We start from the raw sequence: 22,680 nt of genomic DNA, 5'->3' as shown, positions 1-22,680 counted from the left end.
GGGCACTCTTACCACCGCCACCCGGAGACTCTGTCACTCAACAGTCAGCACCAGATCGGCTGAGAGCTGACTCAGCTTCACCAATGACCTCCGGCTCTTTTCAGTCACCCCCTTGGCATCAGATAGGTTCATTCTCCAGACTGGCCTTCCCTCCTGTCTCTGTGGGGGCTCTTCCTGCATTCAATGCCTCCCTTCTTTTCACAAGCACTTCAGTAACAAGCTAGACTCCTTTCCCCTTCCTTTTTTTTTTAATTTAAATTTAATTGGAGGCTAATTACTTTACAATATTGTACTGGTTTTGCCATACATCAACATGAATCCGCCACGGGTGTACACGTGTTCCCCATCCTGAACACCCCTCCTACATCCCTCCCCTCCTTTCCCCTTCTGATGGCAGACAGTGAGGCCCTCCTCACTGTGATGCACAAGCCTCAGCGTGAATCACCCAGTGCCCTCTGAGACTGTCATACATGGGTCCCAACTACCTGGCTGAAAGAGGAGGAAGTATCTCCAGAACCATCTCACTATCCTGGAGCCTTAAAAATGCAGATTACCAAACAGACCCATACCCCTGGGGAGAAGTATAATAGGATTTGCCCTCTGGAACAAGAGTTCTGGAAGACAGGAGTAAGGGGCTATAGAGTCTGAGGAGAAGGTTAGATTTGCTTTAACTTCAAGGATATGGAGTTCCCTCTACCTGTCTTTTCAGATTATCAACAAAGGATTGAAAACAAAAAGAGCCCATTCTAGAGAGAGAAGGAGACCCAATACTGAGAGGAGAAAAGTAGGGTGCAAGGTGATTAATTTAAAAGCTATGATGTCAGACTGCCCTAAATTTATACATTTAGTGCTATTCCAATAAATATATTAAGGATATTTTTTATTTTGATAAAATGATACCACAGTTTATCAAGACAAATAAACAGGTGAGAACTGTCATGAAAATTTCAGGGGGAGAGGGGAACTGAAGAAGTACCCTCAGCCCCGCTTTAGTTCTCAAATATTCAGTATAAAGCTAAATAAGAAAGCTTGGTGCTGATGGAAGGATGAATTGAGATGATTATACATTTAAGGGGCAAATCACTGTACATGACACATAAGCACGCTAAAAAATTATCATATGCTAAAAATTTGAAAACTGTGGGGACTTCCCTGGCAGCCCAGTGGTTAAGATGCTGCACTTCCACTGCAGGAGGCACAGCTTTGATTCCTGGTCCAGGAACTAAGATCCCGTATGCTACAAGGCACAGCAAAAAAAATCCTAAAAAAAATTTTTTAATTTGTTTGGAAAATGTAGAAAAATGGACTATTCGATAAGTGATATTGGTATAGTTGGCTAGTCATGTAAAAAAAAAAACTAAGTAAATCTCTTCCTCATTCCATTCACCAGATATAAACTCCAGATGAATACAAAAAAAAGTAATAAAACCATAAAAAAAATGAAACTAAATGATAAAAACAATGAACTACATTTCAGATCTTGGAGTAAGGCTTTCCTCAGGGTCCTTGCTATCCTTTACATCTAATAACACCTCAGTGCAAATTAGAAAATGACAGTTCTTCTTCAGGACTCCTTCCATCTGTCAGAATACTTCATCATTTACTAATTTTGTTGAAAGAAAACACTGTAATGCCATCTACTATATAGAAATCTATGATGCCTACAATATGAACAGAGGCTCCTAGGGTAGCTGGTATACACTGGCCCGGATTTCTAAGTATGATTTAAAAAATAAAAATGAGGAGCTAGAAGGAGCAGGAGGAGAAAAAAGAAGCCACTGAAAGAAGAGATAGATAAATCTGACTGATTCACTTTTATATTCTTTTGTAGCATTTACCTTCTCTATGTTTTACTTTTACGTTTTTAAAAATTGTGGGAAAAAGAAACACTGAGAGGCTCAGGAAGTATCCCAAGAACCTAGTATACCTCGCCCCAACCAGTCCTGTCATAGACTCAGCAGGAGTACAACACAGATATGTCCAATGACCACACTCCCCAGCACAGCTTACGTTAAACAGTAAAGCAGGGATAGGTGTGAAACGCTCAACGTGGATCATGGACAGGAGATCCGGGAGGTGGCCCTCACGGGAGCCCACAAAGAACAACCTGGAAGGACAAGAAATGTGTCAGGAGGATCCTTATACTCAGTCATGCAGCCACACTCCTCATTCAAACTAGGCTCAGGCAGACCCAGAAGCCTGCAGGGGCAGTCTCTCAGGATCCTCCCATGTTCTCTATGCATGACCAAGCCAACCTTCACCTCTTTTATCCATGGATATCTCCACCATAAGCCATGACCCACTCTTACCCACTGACACCCCCATGCCTCTGCGATGCAACTCACCATCACCCAACTGATACCTCACCCTGCCATCACCCACTGGCACCCCAATCCACTCCCCTGGGGTACCCTACTCTGGCACCCCACAGACTTCCTACTTAACATAATGGCTTTTTAAAGAAGGGCACCCAGACTTCTGATTGTCTGACCTCTGTTCATCTTCCCTGAGCTCTAGATACATAAAAGGTCAGGGAGAGCCTGGGGCTCAAAGAGACAACTCAAGCTTCCTCTCTGCATCTGAAGAGCTCCACTGACTGGAAACAGAGCAGCAGAGGCGTGAAGGCATCCAGGTAGTCAGCAGCATCATGGTACACATAGCACCTGGCTCGGGGTGGGCTGGGAAACAAAAAACTCCTTAGATGACCACAGCTGTGCTGGGAAGATGAGCTGGGGTTTTCCAGAGGATGAGTGTTGGATGGGGACACAATATAGGCAAAGGCAAAAGAGGTTTAGAGACAATGAAAGGGTGTAGCCTCTTTGAAGGTTGATACTAGAATGCCCGTAGTTCCAGGATAAGGTATGTGAGAAGTGTGCTGGGAAGAACTTGCTTATGAGGCCATGCTGTGGACACTGAACTAACACCAAGAGCCAGCAGTGGCTCTAAAGTAAGGGCCACTTGACTGGAGGAGTAAGGGTCTTGACTGGACTTGACACAGAAACTCTGGTGGCATCACTGAGGCCAGCTAACACAGGGAGGGGCCAGGGTGTGGGGGAAGGCCAGACAAGAAGGTCATCTGGGACAACAGTCCCATAAGAAAGGGGGCCTGAATGAGGGCGGACACCCTGGCGGAGGACACATCTGGTGGTCTTCTGTGCCTGCGCATGTATTTGAGGCTGGGAAATGAGGGTGGACACCAAGGGAAAAACCAAGAGGCCAAGAGGCTAGGAATTCCCTGTGGTCCAGTGATTAGGACTTTGGGTTTCCCTGCTGAGGGCCCAGGTTCAATCTCTGGGTAGGGAACTAAGATCCCACAAGCTGTGTGACATGCTCCCTCCACTGAAAAGAAAAAAAGAGGCCAAGTAAGGAGGGCTGATGGATCACAACTGGAGACAAGAACAGGCAGAGTGCATGTTAAGTTTGAGATATTTATGGGCCATCCAGGTGGAGCCACAGGAGTTGCTGCTATCATCTGGAAGGGTGTCAGAGGTTCACAAGGCTAGTAGCTGTACTAAAGTAGAGAAGCAGTAGAGCAGGTGGAATGCTGGAGAGGACGTGTAAGTGAGGCAAAGGTAGCTAGTACAGAGCCAAAGACAGCAGAATGGGTAATAAAGAGAAAGCGAAGAAGGTAACACAGGCGGAAACAGCTGTGCATTATCTTGACATGGCTGCAGTCCACTTTATGTGCAGGTCCACACTCTGAGTCCCCTACCTTCATCCTGTCAATGCCACAAGATAGCTCAGGATGTACCTACTACCTAAGTATTTGGGGGCAACTGGCAGAGCCAGAACCTGGGAATCCTGGGATCAGGTAGCAGAATCAGCCTGGAAAGGCAGAAACAGTCCTCCCTCTGAAACAACAGGGCTCTATCAGGTAAGTCTCTGTGTGGGGAAGAGAGCTGGAGCCCACCTGTTGGCCTCAGTGTTTTCCATGACATGAGGGGCAGAGTTGTCCTGTACCAGTACAGGTACACAGCAAATGCTCAATAATAATTCATCACAAGAATGAATCCTGTGCTAGGCCTGCAGCATAATCCACAGGAACAGAGAGTCTGGTCCCCAAGAGGACGGCTACTGTCCAAGCTACTGCCTTCCTCCCTTAACCCCTTACCAGTCTGTCCTCACCTCAGGCGAAAATGTGAGCTCCCAGCATACAAATGTTTGCACAAAGACAAGCACACGTGTGCACACCCGCATACACAACACAGAGTACTAACCACTACATGATCACATATACACTCTGCAAGTCCCAGAGACAGAGAAGGGAAAGGGGCTCTGATGGACTCACCTAGACCCTCAGAGAGTTAGATACTGTGGTGTGTTATGGGTGAAGGAGAGACACAGTACCTTGATGAAGCGAAGATAGATGCGTTGAGGCCCCCAAAACAGGACAGGGCAACAGCAATGGGAATGGTCCAGCTAAACATACCAAACGTCTGGTCAGCAAATGTCTGGGGACAGAGCACAGAAGGGCACTCAGCACAGGACAGTGTCCACAGCTTCCTGAAATGCCATCACTGCTGCAAAGCTTACCCTCAGGCCCAGACCCACCACGTGGAGTGGCTGCAGAAACAGAAGGTTTAGCCATTCAGTATCAGAAGATGACGAGCAAATGGGATCCCAAGAGACTCACCACAGCCACAGCATCACTGCCAAGGACATCAGAAATGCTCAGCACTGTGTAATAGGCCACGTTGGTCAGGATGTAGATGAGCGTCACAATTGGCATAGAAATCCCAATGGCCAGGGGCAAATTTCTGTCAGAACAAATGAGACAGGACTACCTGGAACCAACCTCTCCTTGAGGGTCAGAGCTACCCAGGAACTCCCTGGCCTCTGGATCTTTGAGACTGACTCCTCCTTCCCACATGGCTTAAGGGCAGGATGTGTCCCATGCCCCGGGCTCTTTCTACTGAGAGAGAGAGGAAGAAAGCCCCTTCTCTGTGAAGATGACTCAGGATGAACATTTGATCCTTGTCCCAGTGGGACCACTGGGTCCCTCTGAAGGAATAGCAGTGTCCTTTAAGGACTGGAGGACAGGCTGGGGACCTGGCTGCTTGGAGTAAGCTTCTGGTTCCCCAGGCTTCAGTGTCGGCACCAGTGCAAGGTCTTAACATCTCAGCCCCAGCTGGGTTGGCTGTGGCCCACCGAAGGACTTCTCCTCCAGGAAGGACCTTGGGGATCCTCCAACATTAACGTGAGGCTGAGGAGCCAGGGGTTTCCCTCCTTACTCCCATCCTAGCCCCTCATTCCTCCGAGCTGGAAAAGGGGGGAGTAGGGAGAAGTGATGAGAGATGAAGGAGGAAGGGTGGGAGGGGGCAAGTGTACCCACTATCAGCAGGAGTTTCAGCCAAGTTGAGGAGAATGGGATCTCGCCTTTACCTTTCTGGGTTTTTGATTTCTTCTGTTACAAAATTAAGGGTGTCCCAACCTGAGTAAGAGAAGAGGGCAGAGTAGAGGGCAAGAGAGAGGTTTCCCACATCCCAGGAGGAACCCTTAAAGGCATCCTGAAAGTGCTCAGAGTGTCCTGTGGGGGCAAAGGCAGGCGGGGGTGCAGAGAGGAGAGAGGAAGGAGGAGGAGGCCAGGAGAGATTGAAGGTGTAAAGAAAAAAAGGAGGGGGCACAGGGCAGTGAGAAAGAGGAAGGGTAGATGGGGAAAAAAGGAGAAAGGAGGAGCATCAAGAAAAGAAGGAAAAGCAAGCAGGCAGGGAAAAGAAAAAAAAAGAAAAACAATTTAGTACCAAAAGAACCACCACCTCCAGCTCCCTGTACTTCACCATCCTACCCACTCCTTGTGAATCTTTCATTTTCCTTCAGTAGAACCTGACAATCTCAGAAAAAAAAAAAAAAAAAGGCATTCCTGGCTGCCTTCTGAAGTGATAACCCCTCTTTGAAAGCCCTAAGGAATTTCCATTTCCTGCAAGAGACCATGCGGTCAGCCACAGCTCTTCCTCCTATTTTTAGAAAGAACCCTCTTTCACGTAAAGGAATCATTTTTTCATTAACAATTAGATCTTCCTGTGGAACTACTTCTCTTGGCCCAGACCACTGCCTATTTTGGTTCAATGGGTTTCTCAGTCTCACGGAAAGAACTCTGTTGCTCTATTCGCAGTGGTTATTTCACAGGAAATGGTAGGCTTTGTAGGAACTGAGATCTTATTTTTCATGGGGTCTGGGGTTAGGTATGGGCCACCTCCACCTTTGGAGAGCCTCCTTGAGGCCTTCAGAGACTGCACACTTGCAAGCCAAGGGAACAGCACCCCACTGTCCAAGAGACAGATCTTCTAGACACTCTAGTCTTATCTTTCAACAAGACCCAGACTTCTAAGGAAGCCTGCTGTGACCTCCTCAGAAGGCCTAGACCCGTCCCTCAATGTGGCCAAAAGGGTTGGGTGTGCAACAAAGAGGAAGGAAAACAGAGACCCGCGAGCCCCTGGCATGCCAGCCATCATGCATGGCAGTTATTCCCTAGGGCACAGATCTTGGGGGCAGAATTACTCAACTACCCAATTTGGCCCCAAGATGTTTCAGAGACTCTAGGAACATCCAGATCGCTGGCTATCTAACTTGCACACAGGCACAAAGGTTCTAGGTCAGCTGCCTAAGATTCACCCAGGGCACTTCTTAAAAACATACCTTTTTCTCTGTTTGATTTTTTTAGCTGAACCACACAGGGTCTTAGTTCTCTGACCAGGGATTGAACCTGGGCCCTCAGCTGTGAAAGCACGAAGTCCTAACCACTGGACCACCAGAGAATTCCCCAAAACACACTTTTTTCAACTCCAAACCAACCAGAGTTGGATGGGTTGAGATGAGAGCCTCAGCTCTTCAGGTGACTGTAAACACAGCCAAGTTTAGAGAAAGACGCCCTAGAGAACTGGACTGTCTAATGATCAAGACATCCTTGGCCAAGGACACCTCAAGGCTTCTCTAAGGGGTCAGGGAATCTTAGGAGGCCTGTAACCCTCATTACCAACCTGCTGTGGTCTAGGAATGAAAAGCTCTCTAAAGTCAACATGCACAAAAGTCAGTGCCATCTTTGCAATGTTTTAATTTTTGCTGAGAGCTGACTCTGGGAGGGAATGCTAAATAAGAGCAAGTCCAGATGAAAAGTAAAGGCTGTAAAATAACCACTCATTTCCAGACCCCATCTCCCCACCACATACACCTCTCACCCCTCTCAAGAAGGACTGAGACCTCCTCCCCACTGCCTGCGGTCACACCACCAAAAACAGGAACCAGGACTCACTTTATCTTGATCACTTTTATGACCCAATTACAACCCAAGTTTCAAAAGCTCCTAGGCCCTTGGCTCACATCTTGCAATACTCCCCACCTCCACAAAGGAGTGGAGGCCCAAGAAACCGGAGAACAGATTTCTCGTTCTCACTGACACAGTCTAGCAGGTACACAGAAAGAGGTGAGCAGTAAAGCTAATGGAGTCCCCATATTCCATGTTTTTCTCAAGGAACCCAGGGGAACTCCCAGAGTCACCCACCCTCCTTCCCACCTGGGAGTCTCCTTACCCTGGCACAGTTTAACAAGGCCCATGACAATGATGGCAATGAGTGCCAGGACCTTGGCGTAAGTGAACATGTCCTGCACACGTGTGCCCCACTTGACGTAGGCACAGTTCACAAATGTCAGCAGACCTAGGAAGAAAACCACAAAGTCAGTGGCAGGTGTGAGATGAGGGCACCGAAGCCCAATCTCTCTTTACAAAGCACATCATTTGTATCCTGTCTGCCTAAGGCAAAGAGGCCAAAGGACTGGTCAGAACGAGGAGAACAGGCAAACGAGGTACATCTTCTATCTGCCCCAGCTGAGAGGAGAACATCCCACCACTGTGGACAAGATACAAAGGCATGTACTACCGAATATTCATACATTCTGACAGCCAGCACCATTTTTGGAAATTACCCCAGGCCCAGGAATGGTGAACTTTACCCACTCTTTCCCACTGAGACTCCCAAAGTTTCAAACCCCCTGGGGCATTAGAGAATGGGGACAAGAGAGGTCCAACAACAACAAATGAGGTCAATTTAAATGCAGGTGGCAGGTCACCGAGGAATTAGGCAATGTTTTCATTTTTAAAAAGTTTGTCATGTGCCTGACAATTTCATATACATCCTCTCAATTAATTCTCACAACCACAACAGACATTCCTATTCCCATTTTCTGGATGAGGAAACTGAGATTGAGAGAGGCCAGCTACCATTTCCAAGCTTACATGGCGCCCCCACTGATCTCCCCCACCACCATTCCTATCCAAACATCCTAATTCTCAGATAAGCCCGTGGAGACGTGGACTCGTGTCGGCACTGCTGGCTTTATGCTCCAGCTCCTCACGTACTGCAGTGATGCCTGGTCCTGTTAGGGCTCCTGCCACCTCACCCCGGCTATACAGGGACTGCTCTAATTCATGGAGAGAATAGGAGAACAATATCCAAGGGGCTCCACAGTGACACCTCTAAGTAACGCCCCTAGCCTCCAAAAGTGACTTTCATGAGAACCTCAAATGTTATTACAAAATTTGGGGGCCCATCCTCCTGGCCATATCTGCCTACTTCTACCCTCGCTGTGCACTCTCCTTCAGCAGACCCTCTCTGTACTGATGCTGTATATACACATAAGAGAAATGTCCTCCCCTCCTCCTCTTGCCTTAACCAACAGCAAGCCCCACTTTCAAGGTCTAACTCAGTCCCCACTCCCTCTGCAAAACCTTGCCGAAACACATCAGCCCGCTCCTGCCTGAGCTCTCTCCCTGAACCTACCACGTCCTCACTTCACAGCACAGCTTAGAACTGCGTGCTATGGCCATAGGGCCACCTGTCACAGCAAGGTCTTTCTCTCTTCCTCAGGCATTTGGGTGGTACTTCCAAGGATATCACAAATTCTTAGTGGGAAACAAAAGCATATGGTTTTCTTAAGCTTATTGCCAAGCAACTATAGGGACTGATGAACCATGGTTGGAATCAAGATGGTGACGACTTTCATTTAACTGCCAATCCCCTGGAGCAAGGCAACTTTCAGAAAGTTGGACATTCCTCCACGCAAATGGAGAGGAGAGCCATCAGCCAATGTGTGGTTATAAACATGAGTGGCTGAAGAGCCTCCACAGGGCACTTAAAGAGCTTTCACACAGTACTCTGGCAAATGACACAGGTGCTTACTAGTCAGTCATAAAGATGTGTGGCAGCAGGGGGTCAAATAATGGCCAAAAGGGAGGGGAGAAGACCAAAAGAATGCACACTGCCAGGCAGGTCTTTCCAAGGACCTGCCCTGCTAATCCAAGTTCATTGTGGGTAGCTAAGCCTGGATCAACTAGTGAGGATTAAACTAGTTCACAGCCACCAGTAATCCAGACTCCTGTGCAATACAGTCAGCATATTTTGAAGTACCTGCCAGGCCCCTTCTTGGGAACTGCTCCCCCTACCCTATTCATGGCTGGTAGAGCCCAACTGCGGACCCAAGCTGAACCTATTTGATCATCTCTGCCAAAAATATGAGTTCAGATGCCAAGAGACTGAACCTAGCAAACAGCAGCTGGGTCAGGAGCAAGTAAAAATCACACACAAGCCCTTGTAATAGACGAAGAAAAGCCACAAAAAGCAGAGGAAGGAAGTGGGACTACAAAAAGAAGCAGAAGTGACAGCAGTCTGTGAGGAGCTGTGCAGCTTGTGAGAAAAAAAAGACTGATGAAAAGACGCAGAAATATACACAAAACAGAGGTGGAGAAGAGACAATGAGGAGGAGGCAGAGACGAAGAGAAAGAGACAAAAAGAGAGACAGAGACAGAAGGATGGCCACACACATGGAGAACAAGGCTGTCTTACAACGTCCTGGCTGCGCTTACTGTGCTCTGGTTTCCACCACCAAGATGCGACTGCAGGATGGGGAGAGAAGCTCACACATTCCTTGGCCAGCTGACAGGCACTCTCTCCTCTGGCTTCTGCTCCTTCTCCTTCCCTCCATCCTGCTACAAACTGCCCCCACGGCTTGGTCCTCTGTGCACACAGTGGGAATTCAACAAGTAAAAGCATCGCCTCATGGCAGCACCTGCAGAGCCCCTACTCAAAGGCCAGCTGGAAGGACACAGAAGAGCCTGATCATAGCAGTTGCCTCAGGGAGGAAGACTAAAGTTCAGAGGCAGATTTTTTTCACCGAACACCCTTTTATACTTTGACCTATTTACCATGCACAGACACTTCTTTCTCAATAAAAGTACTTCATTTAAAACAATGTGTAGCCAGGGAGCAGGGCCAAGAGTAGAGTAAGGTGAGTAAGGAGCCTATGACATAAAAGTGAGGGAGGCACTCACTGTCACGGGATGGCTTGGCAAACCTGCGAGTACTGGCCCCAGGAGCCTCGCTTGCTTCACCGGACCCTCAGCCCTGCCAGAGAACACAGAGCTCCAAGAATAGCATACCAAGCAAAAGCCAACTACCTCAAATGCTTTCCTGATTCTAATTGAGAAACAAAATTTCACCATCTGACCCCCACCCCTCCTGCCTCCCAGAACTCCCATTCCCATCCAACACCAAGGACCCTATCAGAGCCTAAGCACCAGACAACCAGGCTGAGCCTGGAGGCCACAATTCAACTACCACAATAAAAGCACCCAAGTCCTCGCTCTTCCCTGATCTCATTTCTTTGCTGATAACCTGCACCAATGGCTGTGGGACCCATGTGAGGGTCTTTTCAGGCTCTCTAGGGGCTTGTTGCTGGGAAATACTCAAATAGCAGATACAGACCCAACCCCTGTGTGTGTGTGTTGGTCATTCAGTCGTGTTAGATTTTTTGTGATCCCATGGACTATAGCTCACCAGGTTTCTCTGTCTATAGAATTCTCCAGGCAAAAATATTGGAGTGGGTTGCTATTCCCTTCTGCAGGGGATCTTCCCAACCAAGGGATCTAACCCAGGTCTCCCGCATTGCAGGCGGATTCTTTACCACCTGAGCCACCAGGAAAGCCCCAGACCCAATCCCTAAGCAGAAACAATCCCCAAAGGCTTTGTGGCAAAGATGGCTATGTATCTTCTAATATCTGTTCTTCCATCTTCTCTCAGTAATAGAAATTTTAACTGGAGTCCGGTTGCCCAAAATAAAGATGACATTTCCCAGCCCCTTTTGCAGGCAGGTATGATGGGGAAACAGTGGAAACAGTGTCAGACTTTATTTTGGGGGGCTTCAAAATCACTGCAGATGGTGACTGCAGCCATGAAATTAAAAGACGTTTATTCCTTGGAAGAAAAGTTATGACCAACCTAGATAGCATATTCAAAAGCAGAGACATTACTTTGCCAACAAAGGTCCGTCTAGTCAAGGCTATGGTTTTTCCTGTGGTCATGTATGGATGTGAGAGTTGGACTGTGAAGAAGGCTGAGGGCCAAAGAATTGATGCTTTTGAACTGTGGTGTTGGAGAAGACTCTTGAGAGTCCCTTGGACTGCAAGGAGATCCAACCAGTCCATTCTGAAGGAGATCAACCCTGGGATTTCTTTGGAAGGAATGATGCTAAACCTGAAGCTCCAGTACTTTGGCCACCTCATGCGAAGAGTTCACTCATTGGAAAAGACTCTGATGCTGGGAGGGATTGGGGGCAGGAGGAGAAGGGGACGACAGAGGATGAGATGGCTGGATGGCATCACGGACTCGATGGACGTGAGTCTGAGTGAACTCTGGGAGTTGGTGATAGACAGGCAGGCCTGGCGTGCTGCGATTCATGGGGTCGCAAAGAGTCGGACACGACTGAGCAACTGAACTGAACTGAACTGATGGCCAAGTAACTAAGTGGTTAACCCAGGGATATAAGCAAAGTTTCACATAAATAAGACCTTAGAGGAGTATCTTTGATGGGTGAGAGGTTCCTTTTCTTGTGCTTCCCGTTGGCCACAAGCAGACGTGATTCGAGCTTGAGCATCCATCCTTGACTACCAGCCAGAAGTCACATGTTGAGAATGGCAGAGCCATAAAATAGAAAGAAAGAACCTGACTCCCTGAAAAATTATGAAGTCATTCTACCAGCCCCTCACTGCCTACTTTTAACATGTGAGAGAAATAAATTTCAATATGCCCTGAGCCATGTTCCTTTTGGCTTTCAGTTGTTTGAAACCCAAACTAATCCTGATTAATCCATGTGCCCTCAGACAAAACTGCACCTCTTGCTGATAAGGAGATGGCCCAGCATCTGAAGCTGTAGTTCTAGTTATGCTGATTATCACAGCTTCTTTCTCCTATAAGCACTGGTAGGAGAGGGAACCTCCCAATTCCTCCCACAAACAAGCTGGGTATGACAAAGGGGAGTTCAAGGATAGAGGAGTACAGTCCTGAACAACAATGACAAAGTGGGAAAAGAAAAAGAAGCAGAAACAAACATCTTAGGAGAGAAATGTTCTACAAGAGTCCAGGAGAAGTAAACCCTTCCAAATGGAGCTCCCAGAATCAGAAGCTGCTGGGCATGTGTATGGATATGAACCTACCTGCCTTCTAAAAAAAAAAAGCCTCCTTTTTTTTTAATTACACAAGAATACACATTGAGTCTTATTATCAAAACGTTCAAACTGTATATAGAGTTAGAGTCCAGGACCTTTGAGCAACTGTTGTCAAGACCAGTCCTCCTCAAGCCTGTAACTGAGAATATGAAAGCTGTCTATGTATAACAACAGCTGACCAAAATAGGAGAGAGCAGCCTTCCCGCTCAGAGTAGAACCTTGCCCAAAAGAAAAAAAAAAAAGAACCCTGCCCAGGCATGAGTCCAAGGCAGCAAAAGGCAATAGGAAGCCATTCAGACATCACACAGTGCTTCCTCACTGCAGTCTCACCCTTGACTATCTCTCTTTCCTTCTTCTTTCCCCTCCTCCTCTTCCTTCCTTGTCAGCCTTACCAAATAAACCCTTGGGTACAATGGAGTCTCAGCTGTGAACAGACCTCTGCTGATGCCATGGTGTCAGTACTGAACTGACTTCCATGTCAGTTCATGGCAAATACTCTTCAATGATGTATTTGAGTTTACATAACAGGATCCCACAAAGATAAATGCACCAAGACCTAAGCCAGAAACACACACTTCCGTAGGCAAATCAAGTACTCCTACAATGCTGAGCAGCTGGGTTACTAAGGATACTGCTGGTCACCTGGCCAGAAAAAGGAACTATGAAACCTCAAGAAGTGCCATTTGCCCCCGCAGTCCCATAAGTGAATTAGAGCCCCAAGCATATTGAGTTCAGTGGGCAGCCTGAGGTCCCACTAACCACAGAAGAGCCCAAGATCCCAGAATATATATGATGAGAATGACAGTTTCTAAATTTCAGCACAATTGACGTTTTGGGCCAGAGAAGTCTGTTGTGCGGGGCTGTCCTGTGCGTTATAGGATGTTCAGCAGCAGCATCCTTGGCCTCTACCCATTTTATGCCAGCAGCATCCCTTCCCAGAAGTTGTGACAATGAAAACTGTCTCCAGACCAAATGGCTCCTGGGGAGCAAACTCACCTCCAATTGAGAACCACTGTTCTGATATAATGAGTAGCCAAGACAATCTGAAATTTAAAAAAAAAAAAAAGCTGCTTGGATCTATCTCCCTGCCAGTGTAACCTGGGACTGGGGTCGGGGGTTGTTGGAAGACACGATCTAAAATAGCAGTGCCTTCAGGACCCAAGAAGGTAATATAAATGAGCAAAGACAAGTATGTCTGGATATAAAATAAGAGGGAGTGGAGGACTGGGGTGAACAAGAGACTATATGCTTCATTTAGAGGAGTAACCACTATTCAAATGCAACTGATGGTATCAGGATATAGGTCCAAGTTTGCCAAAACTCTAGATTTTTCAAGAGAAAGGGCAAGTCCTGATGTTTAAATGTTGGCAAGTAATTCAAAATTTTTTAGAACACTGTATAGGCCCAATACATGTGTGGACCAAGTCTGGTCTGTGAGCCATAGGCTTGCAGCTTCAACCTAGAGTCAGCTACATGGAGACTGCCTGGACCCCTTCTTCTAGGATGGAACCTTAATTGTCTACCCTGGCATGGATATAACTTCTTTAGGCAATCTTCCAATAAACAACCTGGATCCCTGTCATGTCTCAGTTTCAAGACTGACTTAATTCTCCTACCCAAGCCTCACAGTGGATTCAGTGCAGATCTTTGTTTTTCGCCCTAATTATGACATAATCGGTTTCTTGCCATGTATGTCTCTTGAGACCAGGCTGCTTTCAGTGCCACCCCTGCCCAAGGAGGCTCCTTCCAGCACACCCCAGCTTAGCTGGATGATACCTCAACCTGATACTACACCCTAATTTCCAAAGAGAAAAGTAAACTGAGCCCTAAAATCTAGTCTGTTAGGATGGGTCAAGGTTTTAACAACTTGGCCGCAGCTTTGACAGGTTCCTGCCCTCTGGCCTGCTTTATGGAAAAGCCTTAGTTTCCAGAAAGCAAGTTTTCAGGAATTCAAATACTGAGTAATTTGAGTAAAAGTACATTTGAATGGAAGAAGTTATATAACCACATTTTCTAACAGGTAAAGACTCTTCTCCAATCAAAAAACTAGCTCCTAGTGTGGAGACAGACTTCCTAAGCACAAAAAACAATGGGAAAAATGATAAAGGAAAACAATATTTAACAAATAAAAATCTTCTTTATATGAAAAATGACGTACAGAAGTGCCCTTTGACTTAGGGCTTCCCAGGTGGCACTATGTAAAGAATCCTCTTGCCAATGCAGGAGATGTGGGTTTGACTCCTGGGTTGGGAAGATCCCCTGGAGAAGGAAATGGCAACCCACTCCAATATTCTTGCCTGAAGAATCCCATGGACAGAGGAGCCTGGCAGTCTACAGTCCATGGGGCTGCAAAGAGTCAGACACGACTGACCTCTCTGATTTAGTTATTCTTGGAATTCATCCTAAAGCCATTACCAAACCAATGCACAGACACTTACAGGTGCTCAGAAAGAGTACGGATTCATAAAACCTTCTAAAAACCAACATAAAGAAACTTAAAACAGTTTAATTCTTTAGACACAGGGTTTTCTCTTATATAATTCTACCCTATTAGAAAATGAAAAAACTCTGAAAATGATTTCTACACAAAGATTTCCCATAGTAGGATTATTTTTAATAATAATAAGGCACTCATTACATGCCAGGCAGAGAGAAGTATTATATGTGGACTGATTCATTTATTCCTCACAACAATCTTTTCAGATAGATACTATCAACAAACTGAAAAAAAAAATTGCCTGCCCTATCAGCCAAACAACAGATGCTGCGGCCATCAAGCCATTACAGCTGCCCCTCGGAGAGCCCCAAGGGAACTCAGGATGAAACAGGATGCCCACCAACTAGCAGGCAGCCACTCCCTGACAGAGTACCCTGAGGAGACTCAGGATGAGAAAGCAGAGGAATGTATCAAAGGAAGGATGTCAATGACCCCTGACTTTTCTCATAAATAGAAAAGCACTGAATTCTTTAACCTGGGATATCTGGTTTTCTTTAATTAACAGTAATCTTTCGGGACTTCTCTGGTGATCGAGGAGATAAGACTCTGAGCTTCCACTGCAGTGAGCATGGGTTCAATCCCTGGTCAGAGAACTAAGATCCCACATGCCTCAGAGCAAAAAAACAAACAGTAATCTTTTGATGTTCCAACTACTGGTCTTTGCTGCAAAAATTCCTATATATCCTGGCTCCTCCCTTACCTCTTCAGAAGCTATCTTGAGATGCTGTGCCCCAGGCTTAAGTCCCCAGTTTTGTCTGCCAAATAAAACCTAACTCTCAACATTTAGGTTGTGTGTTTTTTTTCCAGTCAACAGTACAATCAATATTCCCATTTTACAAACAAGAAAATTAAGGCAATAGTTTTATCTCCTCCAAGGTCAATAGCTACTCAATCGTAAAGCTGGAATCAAACCCAGTCTAGCATGGGAGCCTATGATTCCCTAGCCCCCAACCCGTAATTCCCCCAACCCACTCCCCTCCCCATGGCATGCAGGATCTCAGATCCTAGTTTCCTGATCAGGGAGCAAACCATGCTCCCTGCAGTGGAAGTGAGGCACCTCACTGGACCACCGGGGAAGCAGCCCCTCCACCACCACCAGTGCCGCCTTTTCTCGGCCAGGCAGAGCAGCTTGCAGGATCTCAGCTCCCCAACCAGGGACTGAACCCAGGCCAGGGCAGCAAAAACCTAGAATCCTAACCACTAGGCCACCACCAGGGAACTCCTAGGGAGTCTATGATTTTAACCATTACACTGCCTGGAGACTACTTCTGTGTCCCAAATCACGTTTTCTAGCAATATTTGATGAAAGGAATTTAATATTAAAAAATTTTAAATACAGTATACAAATCACAAAGAGTATGATCATAAGGGTCGCTGTGTCCAACTCTTTGCCACCCCATGGGCCATAGCCTGCTAGGTTCCTCTGTCAATGGGATTCTCCAGGCAAGAATACTGGGGTAGGTTGCCATTTCCTTTCTGACCCAGGGACTGAATCTATGTCTGCGGCATTGCAGGCTGCACTGCAGCCACCAGGGAAGCTCTGATCTCAAGGGTACTTTTTTAAAATGATGAATAAACAGAAAAAGAAAAAATACTGGGAGGTATTTCACACAATATTTATAGTTCTCTCAGAGGTAAAATCATGGGTGATTTTAATTTTCTTTTTTCTTTTTGCATTTTTCTAATTGTCTGTAGGGCCTATGCATTATCTTTTAATAAAAATAATATATATATATAAAACAGAAGATATATATATATACTACTTAAAAAATGTTTCTTTTGAACATTTCACAAAAGGGAGGGAAATTCATGATATACTAAGTTTAAAAAGTAGAATATAAAGTTATATACAAAATATGGTTCCAATTCTATAACAGAAAGAAATGTGACTGAACTATTAAAAGTACTCCTGTCTTGGGGTAGATTACAGGTGATTTGAGGCTAATTTAACTTTCTCCTTAACAAACATGTTTTATAATCAGAAAATTACTGCCTTTTTTAGAGATCTCAGTCAGGCTAGAGACCCCTGGTGAAACCCTATCAGATAGATAGCTGAGTAACCACCTTCTCTCCTCCCACAGGTATCCGTAGAAAAGTTTCCTTTAATATCTGTCTTTAATAAATTCCTTAAAGTCAGGAAACACAGCATATTGTACAATCCTTTACTGCTAACTCCAAGGTACTGTCAGTCTATTTTTAACACTGGATAAACCACATATACTGCCAAAGTTTTGCAAACAAAGATATGGAAAAAAACAGTATAATTAAGTGCCTCTGGCAGCACCATGCTAAGAGACACAGGGATTTCTGGGTCACTTCTCAGCTAAAACACTAGCTTTCCTGGACTAAGTTCACAATAATCTTCTCTCCCGTCCAGTGATTTCACACAAAATTCCTCCTTACTACCTCATAAGAAAAAGGAAGATAGAGATCCACTGGGATCTCTCAGGTTCTGTCCTCAGAAATCCAAATACAGGGAAGAAGCCACCTTCCTTACTGGCGGCAGAAGGAGCTTGTTTACACAGTCTGCATAAAAGAAATCTGAAACACCAACAGGAAAAAGCCATTTTGGTGTGGTGCCTGCTGCTTAGATCAGCCTGCAGAGAGTAGAAGTTGCAAAAAGGAGTAGTTTCACCATGAGCCTACAGGATAGAAAGTCTTGGGACCCCCATAGTCTAAAGAAGACCATTTCCTCACTGATGGCTTTAAACTGGTTTAAGATTAAAGGAGGGGAAGCAAAATAACTTTTTTTGGGCGGGGGGGCAGGGGTAGCAGAATAAAAGCCTCAGCACTGAGGGATTTTTCCTGGGTCAAGTTTCAACTAGCCATATTGACACCAATCTAAACATCTGACAAGATAAATATAAGACATTCACCAACCTATCACGTAGACTAAGGAACAGAACTCAGGGACAGCCAAAAGTGTAAGGAAGGGAGGCACCAAAAGTCACAGACAGGTTCAAACTTCCCCCATCCCTATCATTTACCCTCACTGATCTCAGGAACAAATGACTTCGGTAAAACTGCTTCTTCAAAAAAGTTAAGATGCCTCTCTTCCCAATACATACGCACACACAAAAAATAGGCTGCTCAAATATAAATTACCATTAGCATTATAAAAATCACCCCCCATACACACTCCCCCACCCAGCCCTCAGACTTACACATGCAGGCTGCAGCGAGGAGACGGCAGGCGAGGTACGGGGGCTCACAGGTGGGAAAGGAAGGTTGGATGATGTAGTTGGCAAAGGTGATAGCGATGATGGCCTGACCAGTGGGCTCAACAATTAGCAGTGAGGCCCAGAGGCGGATAAAAGCAATGAAGCCCCCAAAGGCCTCAAGAATATAAGCGTAGCTGGCTCCAGATTTGGTGATGGTGGTCCCCAGTTCTGCATAGCAAAGGGCACCCACAACGGAAAAAAGCCCACCAATAGCCCAGATGACCAGTGACAACCCATAGGAGGCAGTGTAGACCAGCACGCCCTTGGGTGAGACGAAGATTCCTGAGCCGATCATGTTGCCCACCACCAAGCTGACGCCATTCAGCAGAGAGATCTCCTTCTTCAGCTGCATAGTTTCTGTGGCCTGCTGAGGCAGCATGCGGTCACCTTCTTCCTCCCTAGGCTGGCTGGCCTCAGGAACGAGATGGTATGTGGGTGTGGGACTCTCCAGCTCCCTGGCTTCCATGGCAACTGCTTCTTTCACCTGTGTTTACTACAGCCTGCAAAGAATATAAGTACTGTCAGTCTAGGGTAATGGCTGATAATGCTCTAGTTTAGACCTGCAAAGCAGGCCGATATCCCTGCCCACCTCTTATGTAGGGACCGTGTGACTCATATACAGACCTACATACAATGAGCCTGTCTCAGTTCCCACCACAGGATACAGAGAAATGGAGGCAGGCTAACCTCCACTGCTCTAAGACAGACACCAAAAGGGCTCAGGCACCATATGCTGGTGACTTCCAACAGGATGCCCAGAGTAGGCTAACGTTAGGTTTATCCATAGCATAAATTCTCCCTGAGATGTAGGTTTTGCTCTGTTTTTGGCTTTTTTTTTTTTTTGCTGTACTGCCCAGCTTGTAGAATTTTGGTTCTCTGACCAGGGACTGAAACTGTGCCCTCAGCACTGAGAGCCTACAGTCTGTACCACTGGACTGTCGGGAAATTCTCTATTTTGCTCTGTTCTTGCCAACTTAAAACCTGCAAACTTGCCCTGCTGAGAAGACCAAAGTCCCAGCACTAGCCAGCCTGCCAGGGCTCTCACTTTCCATGCCCACTTACCTCTGCCCAAACATAAACAGGCACTTCTGCAGTCTCTAGCCACATGTGGAGAGGTCTATAGCTACTCTCAGGCCAGTAAAGAACATGAAGATGTGATGGGAAGGGCTAGGAAGATGCTAAAGATAGGGCATAATGCTATTGCAGAGACTGGACCAAGGAGAGAAACTCCATGAAAATATACATCCATGTGTCGCTATGTCCACAACACTTACCTTACTTCCCACACTGCTGCTTGCCTGTTCAACCTTTGTTTTTCGAAAGTGCTCTAAAGAGAGGGATAACATAGTTAAGACCAGATGGAGAAAGAGCATCCAGGGGGCACCCTAACGTGAGACTCATCTGCTATTGGCTTATTTGCTTTCCTTCTCAGCACACCCCTCACTACCACCTGGGGGTGCAAAGAGATTCCCCCATAACAGGACCCAGAACTTTGACAGGCAAACAATAACTGTAAGGCTCCTCTTATCCACAGATATGGCATTGGAAGGCAACCTGTAGGGAGATGGTGTGCACATCCACGCACGCGCGCGCGCGCACACACACACACACACTCACTCACTCATTCACTTTCTACTTCTGGATAACGACTGGGTCAGTCCAGAAACCTCAAGGAAGTTGGATCCCACACCAACCTACGGATGAAAAACCCAGAATCTGTCGAGGAAGGCAAGCACCTTCCTGACCTTGCACTCAGCAGGGCCTTCTCGCTCCCTCAATTCCTGTGCCCCAGGAACTGAGAATTCAGATCCCCAACCCCTAGTTCATCTTCCTCATCTTCAGGAGGAAAGAATCTGATAGGCCACTTGATTCCACCCAGGAGGAGTCAGTCCTTTAAGGTCACAGAGATAACTTCCAGGAATAAGAATGGGAACAGTACATCATCTTCCCAGAAGCTTCTCATCTAGTCACAAAAATGGGTATGCTGGAGTCCTACCTCATGGAGCTCAGAGCAAGTGAACCACAGCCACTCAAGAGTGAGTAGAAAACTCCAATCTCCACAGGCCCCACTCAAAACTCCTGCCTTACCTGCCCCAGCCCTGCTCCAAAGTCCAGACCTCAGCCCAAGTGAAAAAGCTTCTCTGGGGCCATTAATAACCCTTCCCCCACTCCCAGAGGAGCTGAGCCAGCCTAGTTCTGCTTATTATGAGGCCTGGCTTTAAGGCAGCACCACTTTGCCTTTCATTCCTGGCACCAAGCCATGAAGGTGACTCTCTGCAAGCATGTGGGAAAATATTTGTTTTCACGTATCTGTCAGATGAGCTCAGATATGCTTGAAAACAAAACTAGGAAACACCAGAGGAGCCTACCGACTCACATAAGAGTCAGGTGAAGGGTCTTTATTCATCAGTGAGTGCTTTCATGTGTATGCTCTATGCATATTAATAAACTTGATTGTTTTTCTCGTCAGTCTGTCTTTTACCAGTGTAATTTACAACACCCCACCCAAGGAACCTAAAGTGGGTGAATGGAAAAGGTCTTTTTCTCCCCTCCCTTACATTCCTTAAAAAAAAAAAAGTGCAAAGATACTTAGGTGGCACTTTTTCACTCACCCCAACATGGAGGCAAGCAGAGAACCTGGCCTTCCCCTATTTATCACCCTAGCTGGCAGAGAGAGGGCTGGGGCTTAGACTTCTGATACAAGACGTGTATGTTTTCCACCAAACAGTTCTGCAACACCAAGCAGATCTAGTGTCTGCCACAGTTTAATCAACTCTTACACCATCTACCTGAAGGCAGCAACAGATTCCCCAGGTTAAGTGCTCAATCCTACTAAACAGCCCTTTTCCACCCAACTTGAGAGGCCAAATTCCAAGTCCAGTTGTTCCTTTGCTTCTGATCAATTAGCTATGAATCAGAAGTTCTTACTACTCCCTCCTCAGGTTCAATTAATTTGCTAGAGCAACCCACAGAACTCAGGAAAAGTTTATTTACTAGGTTACCAGTTTATTGTAAAGGCTGTAACTCAGGAACAGCCAGATGGAAGAGATGCAGGTGGCAAGGTAAGGAGAAAGAGGCATGGGAAGATCTCCAAAACTTGCCCTTTTGGTTTCCTTTTGGATGCTTCATTACAAAGGCAATACTAATCAAATCACTGACCATTGGTGATTGATTCAACCTCCAGACCCTCTTCCTTCCTAGGAGGTCAGCCCTTAACTAAAACTTCCAACCCTCTAATCACAGGGTAGGTTCCTGGAGCAAGCAACCCCCATCCTCAGAGGATCTAGATGCTTCCAAAAATCACTTCATTGACATAGACTTATGAGTGTTGAAAGAGGCTTGTTATATAAATAATAAAAGACATTCACTTAACCTTTATTGATCTGGAGCTATTTGAGAAACTGGGAACAAAACTAATATAATAACAAAAGATGCCTCTATGGCTCTTATGAGGAAATTTCAGGAGGTGTGTAATAGGAACAGTGGACAAAGACCAAATAAATATTTTATCACGGGGTCGGGGGAGAAAGAGAGATAAGCTCATTTCACTGTAAATTTTAAAACAATATGAAATGTAATTGCCTTGACTTTTAACTTTCACTTAAGATATAGCAAGCTGAGAAAAGCATCACTCCCACTCCAATGCCAAGAAAAAACAGATAATCTACGGAACTATAACTTTTCTTGAAGTCATTAGCGAGATGAGGATACAGGCCAACCAACGAGACTGAAATTTAAGGAAAAACGAGTATCCCCAGAGAGATGCAAGCTCTGGCTTACCTGTGGCAGGAGGAGAACGATGGAACCACTATACAGGCAGGAAAGAAGAATTCAGGTACAATTTTTAATAAATTACTAAAGGTCAAGTTTAGAAATTTATTACTAATAAAAGTCAATTAAGAGCCATAGACACTCCAAGGGTTTTCTCCAGTGAGACCTCTGTGGGTGCTCATGGGAAATACAGTGCCAGAGAAAGCCTCTCAGGTGGGCTGGCCTGGAGAAGGAAAGCAGCGACTGCTCTGGGAAAAATACATAGGTCCACCTGCTCCCTTCTCTAAAGAATACAATCTTAAACCCCTGGGAAATGGGCAAACTCTGTCACTCCCAAAGCAGCTGAGACCAAGTGAAAGAAAAATAAAACCACCCTCTTTGGCTGGGGGAGGGGCAGGAAATTCTGGTCCAGACCATAGGAAGATCCACTTCCCAGACCCAGGGCAACAGGGCCTGCCTAAGGCTGAGGGTGATCCAGAACAACAGAGAAGCCCTCTACTCCCCACCACCCGGTGAGCAAGCATCCAGCAACAAGGCTGTGGGAGAGTGTGCACTGAGGCACAGGTGCACAAAGAAGACCTAAAGCTGAGGGTGGAGCATAAACACCGAAAAATCCACTCTCAGGGCCAGGGGGCACTTCCCAGGTGGCTCAGCGGTAAAGAATCCACCTGCCAATGCAGGAGGCACAAGAGACACAG

At 46.2% G+C, this 22,680-nt stretch overlaps 1 protein-coding gene and 1 non-coding gene across 6 annotated transcripts in view; both read right to left on the bottom strand.

The window, feature by feature from the left end:
• Nucleotides 1-22,680, bottom strand: part of SLC7A6 (solute carrier family 7 member 6) — a 30,576-nt gene that overhangs the window by 2,383 nt on the left and 5,513 nt on the right. For 4 of the 5 annotated variants that reach the window (XM_052656189.1, XM_052656187.1, XM_052656186.1 and 1 more), the window contains 7 exons: nucleotides 19,486-19,538; nucleotides 18,155-18,711; nucleotides 7,527-7,652; nucleotides 5,383-5,527; nucleotides 4,634-4,757; nucleotides 4,348-4,451; nucleotides 2,011-2,107 (listed from right to left, as the gene is read on the bottom strand). In XM_052656189.1, coding sequence (XP_052512149.1) covers nucleotides 2,011-2,107; nucleotides 4,348-4,451; nucleotides 4,634-4,757; nucleotides 5,383-5,527; nucleotides 7,527-7,652; nucleotides 18,155-18,677 — 1,119 coding nt within the window. In that variant the 5' untranslated portion in view covers nucleotides 18,678-18,711; nucleotides 19,486-19,538. Of the gene's footprint in view, nucleotides 1-2,010; nucleotides 2,108-4,347; nucleotides 4,452-4,633; nucleotides 4,758-5,382; nucleotides 5,528-7,526; nucleotides 7,653-18,154; nucleotides 18,712-19,485; nucleotides 19,539-21,991; nucleotides 22,020-22,680 lie in introns of all 5 variants that reach the window. The other variant, XM_052656188.1, reaches the window with a different exon arrangement.
• TRNAE-UUC (transfer RNA glutamic acid (anticodon UUC)) lies at nucleotides 6,683-6,755 on the bottom strand. The gene has a single exon. It is a non-coding gene; the product is annotated as a tRNA-Glu (tRNA).

The sequence above is a fragment of the Budorcas taxicolor genome, chromosome 18, assembly GCF_023091745.1.
Source record: "Budorcas taxicolor isolate Tak-1 chromosome 18, Takin1.1, whole genome shotgun sequence".
NCBI lineage: Eukaryota > Metazoa > Chordata > Mammalia > Artiodactyla > Bovidae > Budorcas > Budorcas taxicolor.
The sequence above is the reverse complement of the archived record's forward strand: the minus strand, read 5'-3'. Positions and strand labels throughout refer to the sequence as shown.